Genomic DNA, 14163 nt, shown 5'->3' with positions numbered 1-14163 from the left:
GAGGTGTTGGGTGTGATGGTGGTGTTGTTGTGGTTAGTGGTGCCTGGTGGTGGTTTGTTGTTGGCTGTGGTGGTGTTGATGGTGGTGGCGGTGGTGGTTGTGTTGGGTGCGGTGTCGGTTAGGTGGTGGTGCTGTTGCGGTTATGGTTGTGGTGTCGGTGGTTGTGGTGGTATTTGGTGGTTAATTTTGTTGTTGTTATTTTGTGCTTGTTGTCTGATTATTTTTTGTTTGTTTGATGTTTGATGGTGATGGTGTGTTGATGATGGCGGTGGTGGTGATGGTGGTGGTGGTGGTGGCGGTTGATTGGTGGTGGCGGTGATGGTGGTGGTGATGGCGGTGGTGGTGGTGATGGGGTGGTGATGGTGGTGGTGATGGCGGTGATGGTGGTGGTGGTGGTGTTGGTGTGGTGTGATGGTGTGGGATGGCGGTGTGGTGATGTTGTGGTGGTTGATTGTGGTGGTGATGGTGGTGGTGATGAATGGTGTGGTGGTGATGGTGGTTGATGGTGGTTGGTGCGGCGGTGGTGGTGATGGTGGTGGTGATGGTGGTGGTGATGGGTGGTGGTGATGGTGTGGGTGGTGATGGTTGGTGATGATGGTGTGGTGGTGTATGGTGGTGGTGGTGGTGGTGATAATGGTGTGGTGGTGTGGTGGTGTTTATGGCGGTGGTGAATGGCGGTGGTGATGGTGGTGGTGATGTGGTGGTGATGGTGGTGTGGTGTGTGGTGGTAGTGGATGGTGGTGGGTGATGGTGGTGGTAGGTGATGGTGGTGGTGGGGCTGTGGTGGTGATGGTTGGTGGTGGGATAATGGTGTGTGGTGATGGTGGGTGATGGTGGTGGTGATGTGGTGTGGTGGTGGTGGGGTGATTTTGTGTTGTGGTGTGATGGTGGTGGTGATATGGTGTGGTGGTGATGGTGGTGGGTGATGGTGGTGGTGAATGGCGGTGGTGGTGATGGTGGTGGTGATGGTGGTGGTGATTGGTGGTGGTGATGGTGGTGGTGGTGGTGTGATGGTGGTGTGATGGTGGTGGTGATGTGCGTGGTGGTGTGGTGGTGGTGGTGTGGTGGTGGGGTGTGTGGTGGGTGGTGGTGGTGGTGATGCGTTGTGTGGCCCTGGCGGTTGGTGCTGTTGGTGGTGCTGGTGGTGGTGCTGGGGGGGGGGCGTGGTGTGGTCTGGTGGTGTGGTCGTGGGTGTGGTTTGTTGTGGTGGTGCTGGTGGGTGGTGGTGGTGGCTGGTGGTGGTGGTGGTGGTCGGTCCGGTGGTGTTTGGTGGTGGTGTGGTGGTGGCTGCCTGGTGGTGGTGTGGTGGATGTTGTGGCGTGTGGTGGCTGTGGTGGTGCTGTGGTGCTGCTGTTGGTGTCTGGTGTGGGTGGTGTTGTGCTCCTGTGTGGTGGTGTGGCTGGTGGTGGTGCTCTGGTGGTGGCTGATGGTTGCTTGTGGTGTGCTGGTGTGGTGCCTACTGGTGTGGTGGTTGCCTGGTGGGTGCTGCTGGCGGGGTGGGTGGTGTTCTGGTGGTGGCGCGTGGTGGTGTGTGGTGGCTGGTGGTGTGTGGGGGTGGTGTGGTTGTGGTTAGAAGGCTGGCTGAACCTGAGACCTGTTCTTTTCGGAATGGTGTGGTGGTGATGGTGGTGGTGATGGCGGTGGTGGTGATGGTGGTGGTGATGGTGGTGGTGATGGTGGTGGTGATAATGGTGTGGTGGTGATGGTGGTGATGATGGCGGTGGTGGTGATGGTGGTGGCGGTGGTGGTGGTGATGGTGGTGGTGGTGGTGGTGGTGGTGGTGGTGAAGGCTGAACCTGAGACATGTTCTGCTGAATGCTGAAGTCCTTCAGGGTCAAGAGATGACTTTCCCCTTATACACATTCCTTTTATTTTGTACCGCACGAAGCTTATGAAGAGAAAAGAACATAATATATTATTTTCTTAATTCAGTTTTGCGTTTGCTATTTTATTCCACAGCTTTTAATTTTATAATGAGATCTTGGTGACAAGTTTCATATGAACAGTGAGCTGTCATTAATTGATTAGGATCCACTGTGTCAGTTTCTTTGTTCTGTCTTCCTGCTTGTCTGATGGATCAGAAAGTGAGATGGTTAACAAAGGACTCACTAAGGTACTAGAGGGGTGTGTTCCAGACTAATTGGTGTGAATGCTAACTTTACAGTGCTGATAAGGTGTTCTTTTTATCATCATTTTCCAACGTGTCTCTGGTAGTATGATCCCTCCCTCTCCTGTTCCCTCTGTCTGCAAAACAGAGCTTAATAAACAGAAGAACACATATGACCGCTTGCTTTGTCCTGATCTTAATTCCCTAGTTTTAAACAAATCCCTCACTGCTGGCTCCTCATCTCTCCCACCACATGCTGAGATATACTCAGGGTGCTATAAATCATTCGGAATTAGAAGCTGTGCTCTGCATCTGACTTACTGGCTCATATACGCCCACATCCACCGCAACTGGCAAACGGTGGTGGTTTATTTTGGGGCTGGTATAAGAGGCTGTGTCCGAAGGCTGTGTGTCAGATAGGGGCTGAGATTGTCATGTAATGTGGCCTCAACTCTTGTCTCCTTGCCCAGACTGCACTCTCGAAGCTCAGCCCAAATATGTTAGAGGTGGGAAGCGTTACGGACGAAGGTCCTTACCTGAGTTTCAAGGATCCGTGGAGGAATTTGCAGAGGTGACAGTGATTGAGCCACTCAATGAAGAAGCAAGGCCTTCACACATCCCATCCAGCGACCGCGGTGAGGTAAGAAATTGGACAGGCATATCCTTCTGGATCACAGGTGTGGATAGCCGTGGATAGCCACATCACAGTGGTGCAGAGACAGGAGAACTGAGGGGTTTATGGCTTTTCTCAGCCATTTTTTTCAACTACTTGCTGATTATTACTTGCCTTTTGGATATATGTGACTACTTTTTCTGTTTATACGTTTCATCTGTTTCAACTTTTGGAGAGCTGACCTTTCTGTGCATGCTTTATGTTTATACATTTTTGAATTCAGTTATTTTTATACTATCTGAGGTCTGCCACTTCTAGCTCTTCTTGGGAATATCTCTCTCCTCCACAGCACTGTTATTTTTAGTTATGTAAAAAGCTAACCATCTCCTTCCCCGCAGACTATAAGACAGCCGCCGTGACAGGTAAGAAATGGAGGCAGTGTGGTTAGGCATTTCAAGAGCCAGCATCTTGTCTTCTGTGGTGGGACAAAGCAGCTCTGCAACTTCATCCTTGTCCCAGTGCCCGGCAGTTACCAGGGTTCTTAGTGGTTCTGTCCCACCTGGCATGTCTGGCTCCCCAGCAGTCAGAGATTACCCTGCCTCCCTCATCTCCCTTCTTTCCATTTGACACGGTGCTATAATCTACCAATTAAGGAGAAGCAATGACATTTTCTTGTTTCTTTACGGCTCATTTACCAGCATACCATTTATAGAACATGATTGAAAGTGCCATGCTGAGCAAGCTCTAAATATTTCTTGTAAATCCCAGCTTAGACTGGGGATACAGATACTTCACATGCTCCTATAAGCTGGGAAGGAGACAAAGTGCCTCCAGTTTCTTAAAGTAGTCTGTAGATCGTAGGCTGATGGGGGGGAATGAGTGTTTGTTGCTGTCTCAAGTCCATGTTCAGCTTGCTGAAATCTACAAGAAGCTTGCTCCAGTAATGTCCCCAGCAGTCAGACATCTGGCATCTTCACAAACCCAAAGATACCTACAAACCCCACAAACTCAAAGGTAACTGGAAAGGGCTCAGGTATTGAGCAGAAATGAAAACAACCACAAGTACTGCGATTTAGAAGACACGTGACTGGTCTGCTGATCAGATCACCTTTTTTTTTTAAAATCCAGTGATACCTATCCTCACAATAGAAGTAAAGGAGCACTGGCAGAAATGTGAGTGAGAAGAGAGGAAGAAAAGCAGCTAGAGGGGAGAAGGGAGACAGAAACCACAAAAATGGTGTGAGTAGTGCGGGTGAGAAGTGACAGCTGAAAACAGAAAGACCATGAGAAGCAAAAAGGAAAACATTGCCTAGAACATCACAGCACTGGGGACCAATGGGTCTGGGGCAGAGGCTACTTCCGATCTTGGTTCAGTCAGTTTTAGACCCTTTCTTGGGTCCCTTTGAGAATTTAGATAGGGCCCTTTCCCCAGTAAAACACATAGACTCACATGCACAAAAGTGTTATATGTACTATTTCAGGTAGGCACGTAATTTGCATACTTCAGTTATTGCAGTGTTCATAATATCTTGCTGTCAGGAAGGGTATCATTTTATAACATTAAATCTGTTTCATAACCCTAAATAGTGTGGAATGTATCTGAGACATTTCTCTGTGAAAAAATGGTTAAAATAGGTCTCAACACTTTACGGGGGAAGCTTTTCTTATACAGAAAACACCTTTAAGTCTAGTATCTCCTTTCTCCAACTATTTTCAATACCTGAGGCACTGTTACTTGGTGCTCACAAATTAAATGGTTGCTTGTTTTTTTGAAAAGAGAGTTTCTAGTTACCACCTGGGGATACTCAGAAATCTTCTTGGGCAGAGCTGATTTTGTTGCTGGCAGGATATTTCTTATATCCTTAATTAATCTTATTTACTGATTTCCAGGGAGATTTACTGTTTAAAAAGTGAGGCTTTGGTCTTACGTGTAAATAAAATGAAGGGTTGAGGCCTGAGTCTGGGCAAAATCTTGCTGCTTTTGTCTTAGTGAAAGGGTATGTTGGGAGAATCATTTCACCCTCAATGAACTTCAGCTTCCCTAACTCCTCTAGAAACCTCTTAGGTGTGACCTTTTTTTTTTTTTTTTTTTTTGCGGTACGCGGGCCTCTCACTGTTGTGGCCTCTCCCGTTGCGGGGCACAGGCTCCGGACGTGCAGGCTCAGCAGCCATGGCTCACGGGCCCAGCCGCTCCGCGGCATGTGGGATCTTCCCGGACCGGGGCACGAACCCATGTTCCCTGCATCGGCAGGCGGACTCAACCACTGCGCCACCAGGGAGGCCCAGCTGTGACCTTTTGACACTATACACAGAAGCTTTAATGTAACGACCCACCATCAATAGAGAGCAAATAGAGTGCTGTAGAGTCATTTATCTCTGTGTCTGCTCTCCCCAAGGACTCTACTGACTTGACTTTGAGAGTCTGTTATATCCCAACCAGAAAGCCTATAGTAGAATCACATAACACGTTTTTACCTCCCCCCATTTTTTTAATTGCTGAACGTGGACTCAAACCAAAGTTCATCCAGCTGCTTTCTTGCCTAAAAATGAAGTGTTTTGCTAGCTGAATGGAGCCTGTCAGTTTTCAAGTTGATTCATCACTTTACAAAGTTAATAGAATCACGTGTGATGTTTTTGGTGTTCCTCTTGGCAGTAAGAAGGGCCAGCCCCAGCTTCATGCAGTAACCATGGCCATGGGTCACATGCGCTGCCCTCACGGGCTGTGGCATAGTTTCTTCAGCGTCGGTCTTGTTGCATCCTGTTGTGTCAAGATAGCACTCCTGTTTCCTGGCCAGTTTCTGCAATGGCCTCAGCAGTTGAGGGCCACTCAGTTGGCCAACACAGTTCACACTCTGGGCAGCATGGCCTTGCTCTAGAAACCCTCCTCCCTTCTACAGAAGCTGTCTAGGGCTCAGCGGAGTGCCAGGTCATCTTCCCTATTCTAGAGTAGCCCTCAGGTGGGGAAGATGAGGAGAGCAAGATTCTCAATGAACTGTGGGATTTAGGAGTTCTTTATTGTACTTCTGGCTTTTTTTCTCCCTTTTGGTTGCTTCAGGCCCATTTGTCTCCTGCCCGTGGGTGTTAAGAATTTCTTCCTTGGGCTTACCTGGTGGTGCAGTGGTTGAGAGTCCGCCTGCCGATGCAGGGGACACGGGTTCGTGCCCCGGTCCGGGAAGATCCCACATACCGCGGAGCGGCTGGGCCCATGAGCCGTGGCCGCTGAGCCTGTGCGTCTGGAGCCTGTGCTCTGCAATGGGAGAGGCCACAACAGTGATAGGCCCGCGTACCACAAAAAAGAAAAAAAAGAATTTCTTCCTTGGGTGTGTTTGTTATCAAGGACTCATACCTCATCTCAGTGCTGCTTGGCAGTATTGAAGGTGGGAGGGGGCTGGGTCTCCCATGACATGAGATGGGGAGCTGGAGACAAGCCTTCTTGGTTTGATTGTGGGTTTCTTTTGACTCCTGGGTCCTGGCTTAGGGGTTTCTAGCTTGCCCTGAGACTGCAGTTTCTCCTGTCCTCAGACAGGCCTCATTTTTCCTGAAGACCAAAGGACCTGAATCTGTTGTCAGAAGGTCTATGGAGGAGAAGTCTGGCTGTTGCTACCCAACAGGAGACTAATTTCAGCCCTAAGATGAATCAAGTAATTGTCTCATGTATCTGAGGACTTGGGAGGGGTGCAGTGCAATGGAATGGTGTCACAAGCCACCTATACAAGCTGTCCTCAAGGTGGCTCGCTTCCTTCTAGGAACTCATCCTGTAGGGATATGTGAGCAGACAGTCATCTGAAGGGATAAAAGAGTAATCCCTTCCCTGCTTCCCTCTGGGGTTGTTCAAGAGTTGGGGAATTGCTAAGAGTGGACATTTCATTCCTAGGCTCCTGGACTAGTGGTTCACGATGTTCTTTATGCATCCTTGTTTGGAAGGCCTTCTCCCACATGTACAACAAATTTTTATTTATTTTATTTTGGGCTGTGTTGGGCCTTCGTTGCTGTGCACGGGCTTTCTCTAGTTGTGGCGAGCAGGGGCTACTCTTCGTTGCGGTGCATGGGCTTCTCATTGCGGTGGCTTCTCTTGTTGCAGAGCATGGGCTCTAGGCTCCCGGGCTTCAGTAGTTGTGGCACGTGGGCTCAGTAGTTGTGGCTCACAAGCTCTAAAGCGCAGGCTCAGTAGTTGTGGCACACGGGCTTAGTTGCTCCGCGGCATGTGGGATCTTCCCGGACCAGGGCTCGAACCCATGTCCCTGCATTGTCAGGCAGATTCTTAACCACTGTGCCACCAGGGAAGCCCACATACAATAAATTTATAGGTAATTCTCAGTAGTCATGATTCTCTGTAGTCTACTTGTAACTCCACCATTTCCGTCTCATCCAAGAAAACAGAAATGCAGGCAAGTAACAGTGATGCTATTGTAGAGATTGCTTTCAAGCACCTAAATTTTTAACGTAAGTTCCATGTGAAGATCCAGTCTTCTTTAGTTACAGCAGTTTGGAACTCCCCCCATGACCATTCATGGTGCACCATTGTGATGGCTTGGGTGAGAACCCACGTTGTGACTGTGGGATCGCAAGTGCTTCACGCTTTGGCCTCATCCGCTGAATAGAATATATAAGTCTTAACCTTGTTAGGTGGTTGTGTTCGACTTTTGTTTCAGTCTGCATGTTAAAGCCCTAACATAAATTGTAAACATTTTAATCATCTCCACCCTCCCCTCCCCCCAGCTTTATTCAGTCAGTTTCTTTCCTGATGAACCAGAAAATATCTAACATAACTATTAAGTGTGTCTCCCCTACCAAGTTTGCTTTACAAGGTCATAAAGCCTTTCCACAGGGAAAGACCACTATAATCTTGCTAAACTTTCAGCACTAATATGTGTATTTCAGAATTTCATTTAGAAACCCCGAAGCAAAATGTGCTAGTTCACAAGTGACAGGTGGGTTCCACTGTGTGGCTGAAATGTGCATTCACCTTCCAATTTACTGTGTTTACCTGGCAGATGGATCCCTTGGGAGTCTGACCTCTCATCTGGGGTGGTATTGAAAGGAAAGTGGTGATTTTTCTTTGTTTGTGGGATCATTTTCACTCAAGGCAATTCAGTTCTATTCTGAATTAATCCAGACTAACAAAGGGCACATTCTGGAGTTTTTAGATTCTGAAGAGTATATATTCCCGCCCCCCATATATGCATATATGCAGTGGCTACTGAACTGACCTTGAATTTTATAAGGGTTTCTTCTAAGGGTAGCTGGAAGTTGGGGACAAAAACAAAACTAATTCTTGGTTTTATTCTGTATTACTCAGACGTGGTAGGAAAGGTTGACAATTAATACAATTGGGGCAGGGCCACTTTGCTTTCTGCCCTTGTTCAAAACAGGGGACACCTTGTTAACTGTTTTCCTCCACAGGGAATAAATTGGGTCTAGTAAGATTCTTATCAAGAGCCAGAGGCTTTAAACAATGATTTCTTCAACTGTAGACAATAGTAGTGTAAGCCAAAACCATGCAGTTTAAGTGAGGACCTGAGAGAAAAGTTAAAGCCAATTGCTTCATTCAGCAGAGAATGGACAAGCAAATCAAGCCCTTGTGTCGGACTGTGAGGGTAGGAGGATGAGAACCCCCAAACTGATTTTACTGCCCTCCATAAAATCAATCTTCTTCCAGAAGTGTGAAACTGACTTGTGTCCCCCTTATTTCCATTTTCATATATGCATAACTTTGCGGTTGAACTTCATAAATTATTCATTTACATTGTATAGAGTAAATATTTCATTCTGGCGCAAACTTCTTAATGACTGAGAGAAGTTTTTCTAAGAGCTTTTGTAGTTGAAATGCACCTATTTTCCAATTACTCGCCCGTTACATTGTTTGTTCTAGTCCTTGACAAAGGAAGCAATTTCATTACTGATGCCATTCGTTTCCATCAAATAATATGACATCATCAGGATAGGTTTTTTATTAATGGAATTCCAGTGTTTCCCTTTATATTTCTTGAGTATTATTAGATCATCTCTGGCTATTCTCAGAGATGAAACACTCATTCAAGATGCAACTATAAATCACTTGAAAGTGATATAAAGAAGTCCCTTCAAAGCTAATAAGATGTTTTCATTCTAACACAGATTCAGCTTTCAGACTTTCAGCCTTTGCTGTTCTGCTAAATCCTCCTGACTTGGCCCCAGAGGAAGTTCCCTTGGAGTCTAAGCCCTCATTCTCACCTCCTTGCAGGTCAACAATTTCTAATATTTATTTTCCAACTAGAAAATAAAATAGACAACACGTCAAAAGTTAACAAGTTAATTTTAATGATAATAGTAACATTTTCCAACTATACCATTAAATATTGTTCAAATAGGAGAGCAGTATTCACTGTCTGTTGAGAGCAACTCTGATAAGCAGGATACCACAAGCAGATGTATGAAAGAATCCCTTTCCTTTAAGGACTTTAAAATCCAGTGAAACAAAACCAGTCCCCAACCTTGGTAGAAGAGGCTTAAGGCTCAGATTTCTTTAAATTCAGCATTTCTTCACACTGGCAGTACTGAAGGCTGTTTGGCACTGTAGCGGGACTCATCTAAATATGTGTGCGTTTAAAAGTCATACATTGATTCTTGTTATCCCCAACACTTACTTGTAGCTTTTAAATGCTTTTAAAGATAAAGGAACTGATTTGCATTCTAGTCATGACAGCCCTGCAACTGAGCAGCTTGTCCCTGGGTTCAGAATAGAGAGATTGGGAGCGGGGCTGTCAGGCGCCCTTTCATCACTCCTTTGCCTTCCTTCAGGTGCGGGAGAGGTGGAGATGAAGTCCTAAGAAGCGTGTCCCTGCAGAAACAGTAGCCAGCCTTACTGGGTGCACTTAGCTTCCCTGCCCAGAGCACGGGCTTTATCAGTATTTAGGATTGTTAGTTAACTATGCGATAGATGCTGTGTTTTAAAAGTCCTAAGGTTTCCATCACAAGTATCTCCTAAACGGATCCTGTTTTTCTGCAGAGACTTCCTGTGCTTACTTAAGTGTGCTGCTCTTGTAAAATGGACACCATGGCTCAGTGTGCTGGGGGAGCTTTGTTGCTTTAATAAATTTCTCTTCTCTCTGGGCTTGCAAGACTTTCCCTTTTACAAAAAAAAAAAAAAAAAATCTGCTTAAGGCTGCTGAGATCACTTCAGCAACCTCTGCTGGGAAAGAATAGCCCTGTGTGCGCCCCCCGTAATCGCTTTAATTAGCCGAACATTCTGAGGGGCACAAAGGTCTGCACTGGAGCAGATGGCTGGTGGGTCTGCGGCTGGGCTCTTGTGGGAAGGGGCTGCACCAGACCCACAGTCTGCAGATGCTGGCCCGGCCTCGGGGCTGGAAGCCCCGGGATCCAAGAGGCTCGGGCCATCTGTTCCGCCGTCCAGCGAAGCAGGTGTCCCTCCAAAGAAAGCATTCCTGAAAGCAGTGCAGCCCACAGGTGCAGGGCACCCTCGTCCAGCTGTAGGACAGCCCGAGAGTTGACCACAGTGGCCAGCGTGACTGAGACGCACAGCCCACGGCGGGGGTGTGTGGGACTCCCTTTGTCAGCCTACCTGGCGGTGCTGGGCACTTCTTTCTGCAGCAGCCTTTTTAGGACCGGGCAACCTATGACCGTCTCCCCTCTGTCCGCTCTCACGGGGCCTGTTGGCCAGCACACATAGTATGGTGGGCCCTGACAGATGTGGCCACCCAGGGGACACTGTCCACAGCGCGGAGGGCCCCAGGGGAGGCCCTGCTCCTACGTTGAATCAAAAGTTGATTGCTTCATCAGAACTAACACACTCAAAGCTGGAGTTTCTACAGAGTTTATTCTGGGTTTGTTCTTAAAGCTGACACTGGTCTGTCTGCTGTTTCTTTCCTCTGCCCTTGTCCTAGTGTTGAACACCCAGGTAGTAGGAATAGTAATTATAAAATTTATTTACTTAACAGACAGCACTTAATTCGCAGCAGGCACTGTTTCAAGTGCTTTCCAAATACTAGCACACCCTCGTAGGTAGGTATTATTCACTTACCCCCGAGGAAACTGAGGCACATAGGGATTAAGTAACTTGCCCAAGCTTGCACAGCCAGTAAGTGAAGAGTCCGGCTCTGGAGTCTAAACCCTTAACCACTTCATTGTTCTGGCTGAAATAATAACAAGAGCTAACATCTCCTAAGAGCCAGGCATATGCCTCCGTGTCCCTATCAGGCGGGTCAGTCCCACTTTGCAGATAAAGTAAGGTATCGAGGGGTCACACAAAGTGGCAGGGCCAAACTTAACCCTGGCAATCTCCCCCGGCTACCATTTTGCCTCCAGAGTCAGGAATTGCTGAATGATTTTTAAAAATTTATTCATATCCATTCTTTCTCCAGTGAGAGGCTACATAAGATTTCAAAGGAAGTAGTTGAAAATCCTTTTACTCTCCTTTTATGAATAGTATGGAGAACACATCCCAGCAATTGCCACCCCCTTCCTCTCCCACTTTTCCAGAGATGTTCGTGATTACCTCCCTTCCAGTACTCGTGGCTGATCTGTGTCTAGAGGCCACCTGCCAGGCTTTCACTGTGCTGGGTAAACCCTCAGCAATTAAAAGACCTTGTTCCAGAGTGATGCCTCCTTTTATTGGTGGTGTTCCAGTAGCCGAATGATCAAATCCACCCCCTCCCAACCTTCTAACCTGCCTTCCCTTCCCTCTCCCCCTGCTTTTTCATTGGAACTACTGGCCCGAGGCAGTGAGAATGAAAATAAAAGAGCTGTGAATGAATTGAATCTGCTCCCACCCACCCCACCGAAAATGCAATTTAATAACAAACATTAAGCCACCCATGTGCTTACCCCTTCTTAAAGGAATAGGCCCTTGGGGGAGATGGGGATGAAGCATAGCAAAACATCTGGGTGGCAAACTCAAATCTCCGGTTGAAGTGGTCTTGGAATGAAAATGTAGCCCTTAGCATAAGCTTGCTTCTCCTCCCAGCAGGGCTGGTCTTAGCTGGATCTAGGCTTCTTACACAGGGCCATGGAGAAATGCTTGGAAAATCGTTACCCTTGGAGATGTTATCCCTTACCTTGCCACTACTTGCCCTAAGAGTTCGTGTGAAATCACTTAAACTGCTGTACCTGACGCCATTGGGTTAGGCTGTCTGAAGAATGCCTCTTTGGATGGCTGTGGTCACAGTCCCCAAGGCAGGTCTCAGACGAGTGTCCTTGATCTTCTCACACTCTGCTAAGTTTAGGAGGCATTGGCACAGAGCAGCTTTCACCCTCCTGAAAGTGCGTGGACCTCCCACCAAGCGTGGTCTCTCCATCACAGGTCACAGTACAGGAGGACGTGGCTGACTAGCAGAGTGGTACATACCAAGGGGACAGAAGTTTCCCTTTGTCCCCACCCCCAGGTCACAGGGAATTCATTTAGTGAGAATTCAGGGGCAGGTGGGCAAAAGAAATAGTGAAGTTGTACCTATTTATATGGTATAAACAACATTTATATCAGTAAAGGAAATGAAATGGTTTCCCATATTCCCTCAACCAAATATATATATATATATATATATTTATTGTCTCTGTTTCCTTCCAGTCTTTGTCTAATTGTGTAAATGTTTTTTTCCAGTGGTAATCATAATGTTGATGACATTTTTGTTGTGGTCTTTCATTTAACATTTCATGTTTTTCATGCTCCTACATGGTTTTATAATTATACTTTTATCGACTGCATTATGATGTATCATTATACTTTATGCCCCATTGTTGAATATTTAAATTGTTTTCAGTACTTTACTTTTACAAAAAGTGCTAACTGTACATATTTACATATATACTTTTTTTCTTTCTTTGATTTTATTGCCATCAGAAATCATATGAAACTGGATCAAAGAGTATGAACGTTTTCATGACTTTTGACACATAAAGCCATTTTCTTTACTAAAAGGGTAATATCCATTTACATGGTTACCAGTAACATAAACAGGCCTATTTTAAATCATAACCTTGTTGGTAATAGGAGTTATATTCTTAAATACTTTGCTAATTTAATGGGAACAAAAAGATTCCTTGGTTTTAATTTATACTTCTTTGATTGCTATTGAAATGAACCTTTCCCCATATCTGTTTAATTGTGTTGCGTCTTATGTGAATTGTCTGTATTCTTTGCATATCTGCTGGATACTTGGCACTTTTCTTACAAATTTATATAAATAACTGGTACTCCCCAGGGTCACTCACATTAATGCTTTAAGTTTGAACATGGTAATGAAAAACACCTGCAAATATAAACTTAATATATACTACATAAACATGTGTCCAAGAAAAATAATATCAAAATTTATAGTGCTTATTAGGTGCCAGGCACAATTCTAAGCATTTTAGCCAGCTCTGTGAAATATGTGCTACTTTATTCCCATTTTATAGATGGAGAAACTGAGGCAAAAGAGGTTAAGAAACTTATCCAAGCTTAACCCAGTAAGTAAGCCAGGATTCAGAGCCAGGCAGTCTGGCTTCCACCCTTGATATCTTACTAGTTAGAGGTGAGAATCAGGGCAAGAGGGCATCCGGGAAGAGTGGATCAGATAAGGCACCCAGTTGCATAAACTCATGAGATGTTGGAAACAGTATATTGGAGCCTCTTGCTCCTTTGAACTAATTAATTGCTCACTAGTTTCAAATGAATCAAGAAGTAAGTGAGCAAATATAAGAAATAAACTTTTCTGTAGCAATATAACCTTGTTGCTTTCTTACCAAGGATTTTTTGAAGGTATGTGTTTGCATTTTTCCAGCTGTGTATCCCAGCAGGGGCTTGTCCAGTGATGCATATTCTCCTGGCATTTCTCATGTCACCTTGTGCTGTTAAAAATCATCCCCTACTAGTAATTTGGTAGGTTTTATCTTGATGGTTCTTAGATGATAGAAACCTATTGTTTTTGTTTTCTTTAAAATTTTATTATTTTTTTTAATTGAAGTATAGTTGACTTACAATGCTGTGCCGATCTCTGCTGTACAGCAAAGTGACTCAGTTGTACACATACATTCTTTTTTTTAACATTCTTTTCCGTTATGGTTTATCACAGGATATTAAATATAGTTCTCTGTGTTATACAGTAGGACCTTGTTGTTTATCCATCCTATATATAATAGTTTACATCTGCTAATCCCAAACTCCCAATCCTTCCCTCCCCCTTTTTTATGGCTGAGTAGTATTCCATTGTATATATGTACCACATCTTCTTTATCCATTCATCTGTCAGTGGACATTTTGGTTGTTTTCATGTTTTGGCTATTGTGAATAGTGCTGCTATGAACATAAGGGTGCATGTACCTTTTTGAATTATAGTTTTGTCTGGGTATATGCCCAGGAGTGGGATTGCTGGATCATATAGTAATTCTATTTTTAGTTTTCTGAGGAACCTCCACACTGTTTTCCATAGTGGCTGCACCAGCTTACATTCCCACCAATAGTGTAGGA

At 45.4% G+C, this 14163-nt stretch overlaps 1 protein-coding gene across 15 annotated transcripts in view; it reads left to right on the top strand.

The window, feature by feature from the left end:
• The window catches only part of NIN (ninein), a 111856-nt gene that overhangs the window by 34025 nt on the left and 63668 nt on the right, over nucleotides 1-14163 (top strand). For all 15 annotated transcript variants that reach the window (XR_003795724.1, XR_003795723.1, XM_029236169.1 and 12 more), the window contains one exon: nucleotides 2578-2747. Coding sequence is in view for 13 of the 15 variants with exons in the window: in XM_029236169.1 (XP_029092002.1) it covers nucleotides 2578-2747 (170 nt within the window). In the remaining 2 variants the exon portion in view is untranslated. The remainder of the gene's footprint in view (nucleotides 1-2577; nucleotides 2748-14163) is intronic.

Source organism: Monodon monoceros, unplaced genomic scaffold (assembly GCF_005190385.1).
Source record: "Monodon monoceros isolate NGI ecotype Baffin Bay Population unplaced genomic scaffold, NGI_Narwhal_1 Super_Scaffold_21, whole genome shotgun sequence".
Taxonomy (NCBI): domain Eukaryota; kingdom Metazoa; phylum Chordata; class Mammalia; order Artiodactyla; family Monodontidae; genus Monodon; species Monodon monoceros.
The sequence above is the reverse complement of the archived record's forward strand: the minus strand, read 5'-3'. Positions and strand labels throughout refer to the sequence as shown.